At 40.0% G+C, this 16,417-nt stretch overlaps 1 protein-coding gene across 4 annotated transcripts in view; it reads left to right on the top strand.

Moving 5' to 3' along the window:
- The window catches only part of myo18ab (myosin XVIIIA b), an 84,051-nt gene extending 73,309 nt beyond the window's left edge, over window positions 1-10,742 (top strand). For 3 of the 4 annotated variants that reach the window (XM_060888386.1, XM_060888385.1, XM_060888387.1), the window contains 6 exons: window positions 181-318; window positions 401-586; window positions 735-874; window positions 2,323-2,367; window positions 5,296-5,415; window positions 8,661-10,742. In XM_060888386.1, the coding sequence (XP_060744369.1) occupies window positions 181-318; window positions 401-586; window positions 735-874; window positions 2,323-2,367; window positions 5,296-5,415; window positions 8,661-8,766 (735 nt within the window). In that variant the 3' untranslated portion in view covers window positions 8,767-10,742. The remainder of the gene's footprint in view (window positions 1-180; window positions 319-400; window positions 587-734; window positions 875-2,322; window positions 2,368-5,295; window positions 5,416-8,660) is intronic. The other variant, XM_060888388.1, reaches the window with a different exon arrangement.
- Window positions 10,743-16,417: the final 5,675 nt, after the last annotated feature.

Raw genomic sequence — 16,417 nt, forward strand, 5'->3', positions numbered from 1 at the left:
ACACCCGGTAGCAGTTCTCTATACACAAGTTTTCATTTTATTTTAGACAGAAAAACAATATGCAGCTCTGAAAGTATCATAAGTTAAATCCTACAGCAGGATGCAAATGAATTTTGTAGTTCACACAGCCTGTGTTTGTGTGTCCTTGTCACTGATCTCACTTTTTGCATGCTTTCACAGCTCACTGCACTGCAGAGTCAGTTGGAGTTTCAGGAACAGTCCATGGTGGACAAATCTCTGGTCAGCAGGCAAGAGGCTAAAATCCGTGAGTTTGAGACCAAGCTTGAGTTTGAGAAGACGCAGGTGAAACGTCTGGAGGTGAGTCTATAATCTTGTATTAGAGAAAATACTTATTCGCAAATCACGTTTTAAAGCTTATGCTAATTCCACTGTTCTGTAGAGTCTAGTGTCAAGGCTGAAGGAGAATGTGGAAAAACTGACAGAGGAACGTGATCAACGTAGCACCAGTGAGAACCGTGAGAAGGAGCAAAACAAACGACTGCAGCGTCAAATCCGGGACATCAAGGAGGAGATGGTCGAACTGGCCAAAAAGGAGAATGAAGCAAGTCGGAAAAAGCACGAGTTGGTGAGAGTTTTTTTTTTGGTATATTTCTTTCTACAATTGGGGTAGTCTTATTCCCAGTCCAGTGTTTGTGATGGGTACAGTTTAGTGCTTATCATGCGTGTCCTGTGTTATACCTGTCTTAAGCTCTAAAGTGATCCTGTTCCTGTAGGAAATGGACATTGAGAGTTTAGAGGCTGCAAATCAGAGCCTTCAGGCAGACCTGAAACTGGCCTTCAAAAGGATCGGTGACCTGCAGGCTGCTATCGAAGATGAGATGGAGAGCGATGACAACGAGGATCTTATCAACAGGTAAACTGTTCTACTACTTCATCTCTCTCTCTCTCTCTCTCTCTCTCTCTCTCTCTCTCTCTCTCTCTCTCTCTATGCTCTTGCTTTTCTTTGAAACGACTCAGTGGAGGAATGAAATCTTTGAAAATACTGGACAGAGATGTTTTTTCTGTCAGTTATTCATACTGCTGAAAAAAACTGTAGCCAAAAAAACGGCATGCGTAATTCAGAGAATTGTTTTCATAATCGATTCGTTAGTAGTCATGCCAGTAACTATGTCGATTAACTTTATGCACATTTTGTAAGCGGTTACATTAAATGTTTGCGAATGTTAATGGGTTTCACTTTTAGTGATAAAATGCTTTACATAATTATGCGAAAAGCTGCTGTCACATTAGTTTTGGTTTGTCAAGTTAAGAAAAAGCAGTTTTCCTTTTATAAATGTATAGCATAAATCATGAACACTTTCTCCTTTGTTTGGCTTCCTGACATTTCCATCGCCGGCTGATAAATGTGGAAAAAACATAATCAACTGAACACACAGGCAACTGATTAATACTGGCTGGTTTCCTATCTTCCATTTAGCTCAGTATTTTCCTATAAATCCTGAGAGCTACTTGCATTTATCTAAGGGTTTTTATTACATATAGACGTTACGTTATTTTTTAAACTTAAACCAAGGATGTTTTTTTTCCCTCCTTCTCCCCATTATCCCTACAGAGGAATTTGCTATAATAAAGTCATGGGTTGAAAATTCAGTCATATGACACAGAATTTGTAGTTTCATTCTTTTCCTGTTTTCACTATGACGCGATCCAAACATTTCATCAAGGAATGTTAAGTTGAAAGTGCTAAAAAGATGAACAGCAGATCAAATCAGATGGGACTTTACCTAGTGACCTTTTTTTAATCTGCTCTTTGACTTGCTGACTGTTCTCTGACTGATCGATTGATTTAGTGAGACATAGACTGACAGGCTTACTTATTTATCTACAGAAATAATTGACTGAATTACTGACTGTTTAACTGACTCATCGACTGACTGATTCACTGATTTAAAGACAGACATAATATAGACAAAAAAAAAAATCAATTTGTGTGTTCCATAGTCCTAAACAAGTGGAGCAAAATGAAAAAATAAAAGAGTGTAAAACAGAGCACCCAATCAAAGCCAGACTATAATCAGAAACACAGCCCAAATTCTTTAGAATGGAAGAAACTTCCTCACACCAACTTTTTCTATATCCACAACAAATTTTCTTTAGAATTTGCTCCATTGTTTATATTCATTCCATCCTCTTCAGGTTTCTGTCTGTCTGTCTGTCTGTCTGTTTGTCTGTCTGTCTGTCTGTCTGTCTGTCTGTTTGTCTGTCTGTCTGTCTGTCTGTCTGTCTGTCTGTCTGTGACATATGCCTGTCTCACCTTTCTTTTTTCTTTTTGTTTGTTTCTTGTACATCTTCCATTTCCAGTTTACAAGACATGGTGACTAAGTATCAGAAACGAAAGAACAGAACGTGAGGAGCCTAAACAATTGTTCGCGCTCACTTTAACCCGGTTTGGAATTCTCTTTGGATAATATTGCAGTATCAAAGTTATTTTGAGAGAATGGCAAAAATATATATAAATAAATATGGCAATATTTTTTGTTAAGCTTGTTATTTTACTGAGGGTCCAGATTATTGGGCCACAGGTCAGTGATACTGCAATACACTCCATGGACATGACAATTAACATCACCCATTGATAGATGGTTATTTCCACTATTTGTTTTGCATGGGATCACATGCTATAATCCATGCATGCCACTGACCACATGAGCTAAGCATGATCCCTGTTTAGTTTTCTTTGCTGTTTGTAAATTATTCTTAACCATATTTGTATTGACGGATATAGTCACTATATTCTGACAGGTAAGTGTGTGTGTCTGTATGTATCTGTGATTGAGAGACAGATAGCGGTGTGAGTGTGTGTGAGTGTGTGAGTGTGTGTGTGTGTGAGTGTGTGTGTAGTGTGTGAGTGCGTGTGTGTGAGAGTGTGTGTGCGTGAGTGCGTTCGTTCGTTCGTTCGTTCGTTCTCTGGGCTCAACAGGCCGGTTGAACTTATGCTGTTCACAAGACCCCTCAGCCCATTGCACAGTTCTATAACACACTTTGAGTCACATAGACGCTATATATAGCCTCTCTCTCTACTATAGCGTATATATTGTGCATCTGTCTGCGTGTGCTGAATATTTTACAGCCCTACTCCTGGCAACTGCTTGTGACAGACAAAGTGGAGGGTGTGTTTTCATCAATCATTTAACCATGCAAGATAAATAATGCATAACCCACAAATGACCTGGTTAACAGTCTCTCCAGACCTGTCTCCCAGCACTGAACCAGGATCTGGCATCAAGCTCCTTTATTCTCATGGCAGTATCTCTCATGTTCTATCAACCAGCACACAGTGGATTTTTCCATGTGAAAATGTTTTTGACACCCAAATAATTATATATATCATACTTTATGTAATTTATTACGGAGGTAGGGCCTGGGGACTCGGCATCAACTTCCATACTGCACTTCAGTGGATTATCCATATTCACACACATGCATAGATTGTGTAGCATGAGAAGGTCACTGCAGATGATGAATTCTCTGCATGATTCTAAACAGATAATGAGCTGTATTGGAAGCTGTACTGAATTAATTTGATGTTAAACTAAGTCGATTCAATTGATGTATATAGTGCACGATCATTGGTTGGAAGAGACCTTTGTGATTTGTAAAAAGTATTCTAAAGATCGAAGTTAAAATGTCAGGTGTAAAAGTGCAGCTTTTTTTCTTACAGATGTAACTAGATAAGAGTACACCTATTGAATTTTAGTAATATGCAAGTCAAGAATAATTTTCAAGTATAGTAATAAAGTTCAGTTACAAGTCTTTTACACTCTTTGTTATTACGCAACTTAGCCATCACAATTCAAAATATTTACAAGCAAAACAATTCTTAGTAAGTGTAGTGCAAAATGTCAACATTAAAAGCCCCGTATGTTATTACGTCATGTATCAAGGCAAAAGTGTTTGTCCTCCAAAATTGTTGCATAGTTTGCATAAAGCTGTGCAGTCAGTGACAAATTTTGTGATGCACTGACATAATTGTATTATCAAGTACTTGCTTACAAAATACTTTGTGTACCGTCCTGCTCCAGTTTTCCACATACACAGAGCATCTACCTTCTGTACTGTACCTGCTCGAGATGTCCAGCTTGTCTCAAAGTCTGTGCACAGTCAGAAGAACTCCGATAACCTCTCATCTCATCAACCTTTTGATAAGGGCATGGGGCTTGAGGTGTGCTCCAAAATTGCTTATGCTACTGTACATCTCCTCATCCTACTGCAATGGAATTGATTCCGTGTTTACTTACCTTTTGTGGTTGTTTTAGATAAATGTATAATGCTCGGAGATGAGTAATGATACAGATGTACTGAGTGAGTTCTGGGTTTGGGAACAGCAGGTGTAACTCCTAATTAAAACCTGTAGCTGTGACCTCATTTGGAGTTTTTCTGTGTGCATCAACTTTAAGTGAAGCTGCTACTACCTTCTGAATAGCTAAATAGCTAAGGTGGGTTTTTTTTTTTTGTAATCTATTCCATGCAAAGTGCTGCATCATTAGTGAGTGAGAAGGCTAATCTGAAGAGACAGGGGAAAATTGACTTGAAGGCCTGGCTAAACATAAATCCAGGAGCTTTATCTCAGCCTGAGAAATCAGACCGACCTTAGATTCAGTTAGCTGCTCAGTGTGTGGACCCATAATGTTTCTTCTCCTGTGGGACCTCCTTGTAAGTTTTCCCCCAATTATTGATGACTCCCTGATCCTCTGCTGGTGCTGGGTTGGTATCTGTTTGCAGAACAGTGCACTCACTGAGTAAAGTGAAATAAAACTACATTAAATAGTGCTCATATTCTTACCCTTTTAAAACCATAAAAGCTTCCTTTTCAGAAATCTCTTGGGTTTTTCTGATCTTTTACATGCTTCAGGCAGTTCATATCTCCTTTCTTAAGTGCCCAACTGCTACTATTTTGCTGTCATTGCAGAAATGCAGAAATTATGTTTCAAAACCTTTATTTTTCTTATTACCCCAGAGTTAAAAACTTGTGGCATACTATAGAAAAATCGGGAAGTCCTTAAACTTTTCACCAGGCTCATTATTGTACTTAAATGAGAAGAGTCTGTTCAAATAGGATGTCCAGTGGCTGCAAGGACTCGAATGTGAGAGCTAACTAACACAAAGAATGGCGTTGAGGCTTTTACGCCTCTGCTGATTGAGCGCATGTCTCAGGGCTGTTGTATCTGTGCTATAAAGCCGTTTGTTCCACCCCTATCGCCAAACTAACAGTCCATGCCGAATCTGCTTTTAGCTGTGTGCTGACGCTCCATTTCTTCCTTTTCGCTTTTACAGTGAAGGTGATTCAGATTCCTGCTCTGAAGTGGAGGACAGGGTTGATGGGGTAAAGTCCTGGCTCTCCAAAAACAAAAGCTCTGCCAAGAATATGTCAGATGACAACCTGAAGAGCTCAAGGTCAGTAGTTTTGTTCTGCCTTTTACCTCCAACAAATCAAAGTAGGACATGCAAATAAGCAGGCTAGGAAAGGGCATTCCTTTGCTTTAAGGGAGATTTTTTTCTTACCAAATCACTTATTCTCCTCGTTGCCACAAGGTTTGATGACAGAGACTTCTTTAGCAGCAGCGGCCTGCCTGGCAGATTTATCGACACGCCTGTTGGCCAGCTGGCATGCCTACACCTGCTCCCCTCTTCCAGAGATTAATAGATTGAGCCTGCTGGCTGACAGCTTCGATTGCCCTGCATTTGTCTCTTTTCCAGAAGATTTAAGCCTCCCTCATGAGCCCCTCACAACTTTTAAAAAACTTTAGAGCTTTAAATTCCTTCTCATCATGTTCCCAATTGTGGACTTGCCTTCAGAATGGGCTTTGAGGCAGTATTTCTCAGCATTTCTAATTAACTTTAGGAAGCACAAACAATTATGCAAAGACATTCAAAGTGATATATTGCAAAATTACAGAAGTGATATTTGTGTGCAGCAGATCTTTATTTGGCTTAGGAGGCATGGCTTTTCGTAGAATTTGTATAATAACTCATTATTTTTGGGTTCTGTTTGTCTTACATTCTCTATAGCATCAGAGCTTCCTTTAAATCACATCTATCATGCTTTAAATAAGAATTTATCCCACCTACATATTCAATATTTTAGTATGTTTTTATCTTTTTTACTGTGAAGACAATGTAGAGGAATGAGTTGCCATCTACAGTGTATCTCACAGCAGCAGTGTGTTTCTTTATAGGTGAGAGAGATCTGAGTTCAATAGTGAGTTGGTGTTTACTAAGTTTAGTCAGTGTCTTCGCTTCAACAAGGTGCACTTTAAATGCTGTGTGGAAATCTCTTTCCTAATGTCACGTCATATTGTCTTTTTTCTTTATTTCAATTTGTGATGCATTTTTAATTTCTATCTCTGTATCCTCCTTTCCATTTCTTTGTTTTGCTGTTCTGGCCTCCTTCCCAACAACTGCCCCTTCATCTAGATATGGTGCTAACAGTGATGCCAAAGAGGGGAAGGAATGGCAAGAGAATGGCAAAGAAGGTAACGGTTTAGACCAGAGTAGGCCTGTGTCTGTGATGAGTTCACTCAGTTATAGGAAACGCTCCAACCTTAAGGATTCCTTTGGTGGTAAAGGAGATGAGGACTCGCTCTTTAGCAGCCTCAAGGAGCAGGAGGACTCTCAGGAGCTCTCATCCTTCCGCAAAACCAAACCCAAACAGCCCAACTCCTACTCTGTGAACTCCTGGATTAAGGATGATCTGGATGGCAGGGGCTCGGTTATGTCACAGGCTTACTCAGATACAGCCAGCAGGGCCAGGAATGGCATAGACAGCCGCTGTTCAGAGTTTGACAGGGAATCGGTCGTGTCGTCCGTAGGCCCAAGCCGAGCCTCTTGTATGGATGATGATGTCAAGTCCAGCGTGAGTACTGTGAGTGTTCTAAGTCGGCGCCGCAGCATGTCTCGGCTCGATGAGCACCAGACTGAGCGTGGCTCAGCAATTAGTCCTTCCTTGAGTTGTAGAAGTCCAGGAAGTGTGAGCCAGAGAAGCCCTGGCAGTGTGAGCCGTGCTGATTCCCGTATGTCCTTGGCTCGCAGTTGTCGGCTCAGCGAGTTTGATATGGATGATGATGGAATGAGTGTGGCTTACAGTGAATTGCACTCCAACTCCTTCAGTCCCCACCACTACTCCACCGGCCGCAGCATGTCCATGCCCCCAAGAGCAAGAACCACTGATTCAGATCTGCCTAATGCCTCTGACCTCAAGCCGGTCAGTCACCGCAACTACCTCGACCCAGCACTGGAGGCAGCCATCAATGACGTGCTGAATTTCAAGCCTATCAAGTTCAAGCGGAGCAGCCTGGAAGATTCTGAAGCCGAGACCAGCAAGCAGGACAAGCATAAGCAGGAAGAAGATGATGCGGTAAAGAGTGTGAGGTCTGGTAGGGATAGCCGCAGCTCCTCCAGCATGAGGCGCTCTGCTTCAGCCGTTGACTTCCATCGCTCCAGTAGCAGCCTGAGCACCCGCAGCAGGAAGAAAAGCAAGAGTAGGAGCAGGAAAAGGAGGAGCCATAGCTCTGATTCCTCTGAGAATGAGCGAAGAAGGAGGTCCAAGAAAAAGGGCAAAAAGAAGAAGTCAAAGAAGGAGTCATCCTCATCGTCGTCTTCTTCCTCCTCTGAATCTCAGTCTAGCTCAGAGTCAGATACTAGCTCAGGAGCCTCCACTATCTCATACAGAAGTGCGAGCAGCATCAAGAGAGGTCCTGGTAGGCAGGCATCAGCTTCTGAAGATGAGAGAGAGCCTGGAGGCCGTTCAGAAGCAGCTCCGCCACTTAGCAAGAAAGAGGAGAAGAAAAGGAAAAAGAATGTGGATAGTGTGATGATGAAGTACCTATACAAGCCAGACAGTGACTGACGATGGCAGTAGGTGATGCCTGGTTTGGAGTGAAGTGTGCTGTACGCATGGTCTTGAACTAACCCTGAATATTTCTCTCCAGACAATCTCACCTTTTCAAATTTATCACACCGTCTGGAAGCATGAATAAGGAGGAACATTTTCTATTTATATGTATTATATTCTCATTCATTCTAAACCCACTCCTAAAGTAGTTATACAGTAGGTTTGTTGCATGCATGAATTTATCTAAAGCTAACAGTTGAAAATTCCTTTTTAATAACATGACTCATCAGTGATTCAGAACTGCTTTCGCCCTTATTTCAGTTTAGAAAAGATTTTTTGCTTGTTTTTTATTTCATTTGTTGAAATGTCCTTGTGATTAATTGCTTCAAACAAAAATAGTCAATGGAGTAACTGAAGTCAATTCAGAGGTAACTATAGATTTCCCCTCTGGTATTTTAATTCAGGTATAATTAAAACAGACCATTGATCTGCGCAGCTTGCCAGGCATCTTAATATGCAGCAAAAGTGAACCTAAAGTTTTTAGTTCATTTAAATATTAGCTGTAATTACATTCAAAGTTTCTTGATTAGGGAGACAGGTTGTGAGTATACTGAAGTGTATTTGCTTCTGACATGATATTCTATATAAATATGGTGTGTGTGTATGTGGTACACCGACTTACATCCTGATAATGCAGCAAGTGTTTGCTAAACTCTTATTGAAGGGTTGCATGTTGATCATCCTGTCGCCTTCACAATATCTGCCACGCATTGGTTCTGATTCTAATCAAATCATCTTTATCCCACAGCCCTCCCTCTGGCCGAAGACGCTTCTGCCTCAGCAGATCCGACGAGGAAGAAGAGGAGGAGGAGAAGGTAGAAAGGCACACAGCCCGAAGCTCCTCCCGCTGCTGATGCACTTGGAGCAGCTGCCTGAATGACCGGCGCAAGCAGGAGATGTGTTCCACTTCTATACACTCGCAAATACACTCTTCTATCTCTCTCTCTCTTTCTCACTCACTCTCCCTCACTCCCCCCCCCCCCTCTCTCTCTCTCACACACACTCTCTCTCTCACCAATACACCCACATACACATATTCTCACAACTTGCAGCTCAGTATTGGCAAACTTCTTGGAGTCCTGATGCAAGTGAGAGGATCTCTAGGTAGGAGAAATACTCTAGAGCATCGTCATCCATCTCTTTTCTGCACTGCACACACGCGCGCACACACACACACGCACACAAACGCAGCTCTCACTGTTGATGTCACTTCTGCTTTCATGCATTGTGTTATGGATACCTATACCATTGAGTGTCAAAGACGCACTACACTGAAAGGTTTTCTTTTCTTTTCTTTCTTCTATTTTTGTTGGACCTGCTTTGTCTCATTCCCCTAAGTGCTTTCCCAGAGTGTACTGCAGCGTTGGTTCCCGCCCTGTTCAGCCAGTGGTGCTGCCAGCTGCTGAGCTGAGCTAAAGAAACCCTGAATTACCTTCCTACGGTGAAATGGGGAGATTTGTCCTGTTTGCACTTCATTAAAAGTAGTAAAATGGAAAGAAATACTGTTCTACCAAAAAAAGCCTTTGTTGCAAATGTGTAGGTAGATTTTTTTTTTCTTCTCATGACTTTGTGTCAGTGGAGTGAACGGGTCAAGGAAGTAGTGTCATCAATTTAAGTTCAGCTTCCTGCAGGTATGAGTAAACTCACTCTCTCTCTCTCTCTCTCTCTCTCTCTCTCGCTCTCTTTCTCTCTCTCTCTTTCTCTCTCTCTCACACACACACACACACACACGCTGCGTCCTGAGACCCTGAGCTGTCTTTCCTCAGCGATCCTGCAGTGCAGTGAATTCATTTTTTCATGCTGAAGAAGGCCCCTGTTTCTCCCTCTCCGTCCTCACTGTGATTTAATGTGTTTTGGGATATCACACATCATTCGCTTGACAGTGCTGTGCTCATGGTGGAAATATTTTGGCTCAGCTGTCATCATCTTCCTTTTTCACCATTGTTCTTATGCTTATTTTATTTCTTGCTCCTAACATATGTTCTATATTTCCAAAGGGAATGTACTTGATCCTAAGTTTGGTGCAGTTTCATGATTACAGTACCTTGCCTATTTCCTTTAATGACACAGCAGTCAAATACTGGAAAATGCATCCTCTTTAACAGCTGTGAATGGCTTTTACGTTGGAATTATACAGCTAAACGACACACACGTAGCATAAGCACATGGATAGAACCGATGCTGTGAATCCGTCTTCCTTTCCTTGTCTCCTTCCTTATTTCCTTCCATCCTTGCTTACTTACTACCTTTCTTCTTTATTTCTTCCCTTCCATTGTTTCTTAACAATGTTTCCAAGTTGGACTCTGCAGTATTTTCAGCCTTACATTTTACACTTTAGGTAGATAAATTCTCAACATTTCTATCTCTTCTGTTGTTGCTATTATTTTTTGCTTTCATTATAGTATTTATGGACTAGCATTAATGAATTGAGCAAAGTTGCCAAATGCACACCGTTTTACAAAAAAAGCATGGAGTGGAAAGACTCGCTGCTTTTATTTTATTTTTGAAGGGAGCCAGCATTTGTTTCACATGGTTTTTATGAACTCTCAGAGGTCAGTGATTTCATCTTCTTTTCCACACAGTCATTATTACTTTTATTAAAAAGAGTGTGCGTTTTATCATGTTTCTGGCTCAATACAAATGCAAGGCAAAAAAGATACATAATCTGCTGGCTGTACACATTAATATGAATATATAAGTCTGTATGATTCATCATAGCTTTTAAAATAACTCATGTTTATTTTCTTTATTGAATAAATGACCACTTGTTAGAAGTAATAATTTTTCCATTATGGTTTATTATGTTGTAAATAAATGATGGTGATTGTTAGACTTGCTTCAGTGTTTTTCATTTCCTCATTTCCTTCTCTTCAGCTTGTTCCCTGTAAACTTGTCTTTATAAAATCCGTTCCTTTTAACCATTTTGTTGCCTTCTTAAATATGCATATCATCCAAGGTGCGGTGCTGCTTCACATTTTCACATGGTTAGTTTGCTTTGACGAGCTGAGAAGCAATGCTATGGTTGAGAAAAGCCCTCTATTTTATCATTTTTGCTAAAAAACAGTTCTACGTTGCCTCATGCCATGTGTCAGCTGAAGCCCTACACATACTATGCTACACAAAACTGCACAGATACTGTATTTATATAATGCTGAGGAAGCTACAGAATGAAAATCAGTGCATCCCAGAAATCATGTTAAACCAGATCATCTTTCAAGATCATTAGTAAATTAACAATCACTGGAAAGGGAGAACATCTAAATTATGTAAGTGCCAAATGGAAAGATGCTGAAAAAATGTTAGAGACTAGGTGCAAATATTAGCATGAAGTGCAACGCATTTCTAAGTGAAGCACCAAGAACGTCAAAACTGGCACGTCAGCCCCTGTTCCCCTGCCTCATTTAGATCAGTAATGGTTTGTTCTATTAGGTGTAGCAAATTATGATAATTAGAAAACTGCTGCACGTCAGGTTACGATATGATAATGATTATAGGTAATGACTGTAATTATTTATGTGTAATCAAACTTTGAATATCTAGCAATTAAATGAGTAATGAGGTTACTAAAGCATGTTTCATTCTTAATATAATAAATCGAGGTAATATTTTGATTTGTTTGTCATCACCTGGGAAAATAGGTGTAATGCAGTCAGGTTTATTGTAGTTGTGATAAAACACATTCAAATACATGGTAAAATTCAACAGTCCTAATCTAAATAATCGTGGCTTTCCTTCAAGGAGAAAGAAAGTATGTAATTTGCTCTTGGTTTATTTTTAATTTTTTGGTATTTGCTTGGCTCACAGATAATTATTTGTGTTCTGTTCCATTACTTTTGCACTACATTGTGCATCTAACTGCCATCACGAAGCTGGAGTCAGACTGTATTAACATTAAGCTGGCTCATGAAGCACAAGATGCTTAATGGAACGTTGAGAGGTATAATATGTATAAAACAACAGACGTGCGGTATCAGGCATGTTTACACTTATTATACATGCCGATATGCATCTAAAAAAACAGGAACACCTTTATACCTGCTTATTCGTGCGTTCATCCAAGCAGCCAGTTATGTCACAGCAACACAGTCAATAAAATCATACAGATACCAGCCAGGAGCTTTAGCTGATGTTTGCAGCCGTCAATAGAATGGTGGAAAATGTCAGTGACTCAGTTTGGAGTACTTCGGAAACTCTTAAGCTGGTTGGGCTACAACAGCAAGCGATGACTCCTTTTCATCCCCGAACAGGAAAAGGTACACCGGCTCAACAACATCAAGCTCTCCAGCATCTTCCCTGTGAAGGCTCAAATGTGTAAAATCTTTAATACGTAAATGTGTTTTAAAAAAACAACAAAAAAAACATACACACTCTTCTTTTTATAATTTTCATCTTAATTACAAACGACAAATAATGCAATATGTTCTCACTGTGCTTGTGCTTTTAGAGAACAACTTCTATCCCATTAGGGCACCTCCGTGTTGTTCCAGTTTCAGGGCTCTTCTCTCTCAAAGCACTAATCAGGTGAAGTGTTTTTGTAGCTGTTTTTGAAGCCCAAAAAAGACCAATAGCTAGGAGCTTTTAGGGACTGGGCTTTGTTTGATGTGTTGGGCTTTCATACATTTCATGTTCAATACTGCTGAGCCTCTCTGCAGGCCTTTTATTCAGGTTAGACCTTTACAGAGACAGAAACAAACCAGGCTTTTCTAAAGATTTAAACTTTCAGCTGTATAGTTTCTTCTGTGTTTTTACAGTGAGACCCTGCTGGGAAAAAAAAGCCAACATAAATGTGGAAAACACCACTAGAGATAAAACTTACAGTTGGTTTGTTCTCAGATATAAATTCATTTCTTACAATGCATATTATTGAATATTAAAAGTAATCTAAATAAAAAAAATCAGCAGTTAGCAGCAAAACTTTTTCTTGTTATAAAATTGCATGGCCAATAAGGAAGGCCGTGCAAGGCTTCAAGGCCGTGCAAGGCTTCTTTTCTTCTGTTTTGTCCCATATACATTACAGCACAGTGAAATTCTTTCTTCGCATATCCCAACTTTGGAGGTTGGGGCCAGAGCACATTGATGGCCATGGGGCCATGATACAGTGCCCCTGATGCAGTGAGGTTTAAGGGCCTTGCTCAAGGGCCCAACAGTGGCAGACTGACAATCAACAAGAGCATTAATCGCTTGAGCCACCACTGATCTAAGTTACCGTGCTGTGAGTCACAGTGGAAAACCTGTGATGATGATAATTCAGCTAGAGCTGGCAGGTCTGAAGAAGAAGGAAAAGGAGGAGAAGAAGAAGACTTAATTTCTCACATATGGATTACAGCACAGTGACTCGGTGGTGTTGGGAATCAACGACATTAGAGATATATTAAGAAAGAACTTTCAGCTAGTCTTCATGGCAGTGATAGGACATGGAGTATGGAGATGTAGCATGGAGGTTTATGCCTAAACATTAACCTTGTTATCCTCTGTTCTGTGCCATCACTGGTTGTCAAGCAAAAGAAAGAAAGAAATTGTGATCTGGTGAGTCAGCATGCAAAAAAGGGAGAACAACAGGGACCCGGAAGAAAACAGAGTAGGAATTCTGGCTAGTCACAGGTTGTAACGTTGAATTTGAGAGTCATGAGTTGGCATTGGATACGAAATGACCTAATTAGCGGCTAATAGAATACCCAATCTTTTTAAAATTGCTGTTGGAAGGTTGTTTTAGCTAGTATCGGTCTGCAAGTTTATCTGTTTGCCTGGATTTAGTCTTTTGAGACCAGCCAGGTCCAGTCTATTGGGTTCAATTTGATCAAAACTCCTGGTTGCTTTCATCTTCTGTATTTTGTTCTCTGTTTTCATGAACACACATCTGTATAAAGAAAATCACAAACTCTGCACAGATAGTAATCTGATAGTAGATAGTAGATAGTAGATCAAACCTTGAGCCCTGGTGTTGTGAGGCATCAGTGGGCTGTCCCAGAATAGTATTTCAAGTTACACACTTCTTCTGCACTTCTGCTGTATAAAGTATATAATTCTATAAGCTCCAGAAGCAGTGGCATAACCAGGATTTAATTTCAGGCAGGAGGATGAAATTTGAAGATTGTGATGTATTGAAATGAAAACAAAAGAAAATACAATGCAGAGAAATAAGTATTGTTATTTTATAGAATATATATAATGCATACCTGCGTACCTACTTCAAATGTTCACACAATGTCTTTTGAATTTGTACTTACAAAAAAAAAGCATGTACAGTACTTACAAGAACAGAAACAATCTGTTTAATATGTAGGCAAACTGGAAATGGATATATACACTCACTGAACACATTATTAGGATCACCTTCTCATTGGTTCAGTTATAAGACAGTCTTGAGGCAGCAGTGCATTAAATCATGCAGATACGGGCCAGAAACTTCAGGTAGTGTTCACATTAAATATTAGAATGGGAAAAAATAAATCTCAGTGACATTGTTGGTGACATACAAACTGGTTTAGTATATAAATGTGAATGTAAATGTATAACTATAACTGCTCATCTCCTTGGATTTTCACACACAATGGATCAATGCCTTGTTGATGAGAGAGTGCAACAGAAAATAGTCACTAGTTCGAGTTGCCCGAAAGGCTACAGTAAGTCAGAGAACTACTCTGTACAACTGTGTTGAACAGAAAAGCATCTCAGAATGCATATCACATTGAACCTTCGGGTGGATGGACTACAACAGCAGAAGAGCGTATCAGGTTCCACTTCTCTCAACCAAGAACAGAAAGCTGATGCTGCAGCTGCACAGACTCACCAAAACTAGACAGCTGAAGACTGAATAAATGTAGGTTGGCCTGATGAATCTCCATTTCTGCAGAGGCACACAGATGGTAGGGTCAGAACTTTGTGCCAGAAGCATAAATCCAGCCTTGTGTAAGTAGTCCAGGCTGGTGAGGGTGGTGTAATTGTTTGGGGAACATGAATGTCAACATCGCTTGGATCCAACAGACTACTTGAGTATTATTGCTGAATGTGTGAATCCTTTCATGGTCATAATTTACCATTTTCTAATAGCTACTTCAGTCTACTGAGTCTTCTTCAGTGGCCTTGGCACCTCAATAATCTGCAAAAATTTTATGATGCATTCATATCAACATGGACTAGAATCTCAAAGGATGTTTTAAACATCTTGTAGAGTTAATGCCACAAAGAATTCAGGCTGTTTGAAGAGTAAAGTGTTCCTAATAAAGTTCTTGGTGACAGCATGTACATACCAAAATAACGAATGGCTTCAAACCTAATTAAAAGCTAATTATTTAAAAAGAATGTGTGTAATAGTTTTTTGTTAAATTCAGTATTTGTTGATTATTTTTATTTGACGTGTAGCTAATTAGCCTTTTTTTTTGTGTCACTACTCATGAAGAAGCAAAATGGGAGTTGGGGGGAGGTTGGGGAGATGTTTGACTTCCAACCCCACGTTCCCTTGCTGCTCTTTTATTGTATCAGAAATAAGAATGCAAATCAGAACTAAGCAGCTCAGCAAAGAAAAAAGGGAATTTTTTCCCCCGAGTCAGTCTCCCATTTTATTTTGTATCATAGTGCTGCAGATTGCACATTTCATGAAGGAGAAAGCACATTTTTACACCATAATTGTTCCTGAATATTTCTCTGCTGTAAATTTAATCTGTCGCTACATATTTCTAAACTACGCCTCATGCTGTACCTGCCTGTACAAATCTGTGACATATTCAGGATTTCTGTACAGTAAATGCTGATTGAGAAGGGAAATGCAATATTCATGGGGCAAATTATCATTCCCAGCATAACGTGTCATGAAACTTAAAGAGACAGAGATCTAACAAAAGATGGAAAGAAAGCACTGTGGTGAGGATTTGATAAAGAGACTGTAAACCTATTTGATGTCGTAGTTTGATCCCCTAGCAGCAGTGCCACTGAGCTCATTACACTTCAGCTACTATTTTTTCCCCCCGGAACTCCAAAATGAGGGTCGGAAATGGGGTTTATGCTGCGGTCAAAATACTTCTTGGGAACTTCGTATGACTTCCATACTGTCACATTCAGTGTGCACAGCCTGCAATTCAGACCTAATGTTAAAGCTATGACATGGCATATTTCTTATGTCATGTTAAATTGAGAAATCTAAGTTCTTTCCTACATCTAACAAGCTTTATTGGGTTTGTTGTAGTTCTAATCTTACCTTTTACTCCTCAGATTCCTTCCCAGATTCTAGAGATCTATATCCTGTCAATACTACAGACAGGCCAATTTCACATCACTCAGTTCAGCAGTATTAGAAAATAATGCCATTTTCTCTTGGGTTTTGACAGATGACCTTTGCAATCTGACCTTCACTGAAACTGTCACTGTGATCTGCTCTGGTTGATGAGTTTTAGTCCCACTGCTGAACCAAATCACCCTGCGCTCACCCTAAATGCCTCCGTATATCACTGTCCTTTCTCTGAGCTCTACAGGACTCAGCATATCTGGCTTCATCAGGACAGGATGTAC

Source organism: Tachysurus vachellii, chromosome 15 (genome assembly GCF_030014155.1).
Source record: "Tachysurus vachellii isolate PV-2020 chromosome 15, HZAU_Pvac_v1, whole genome shotgun sequence".
NCBI lineage: Eukaryota > Metazoa > Chordata > Actinopteri > Siluriformes > Bagridae > Tachysurus > Tachysurus vachellii.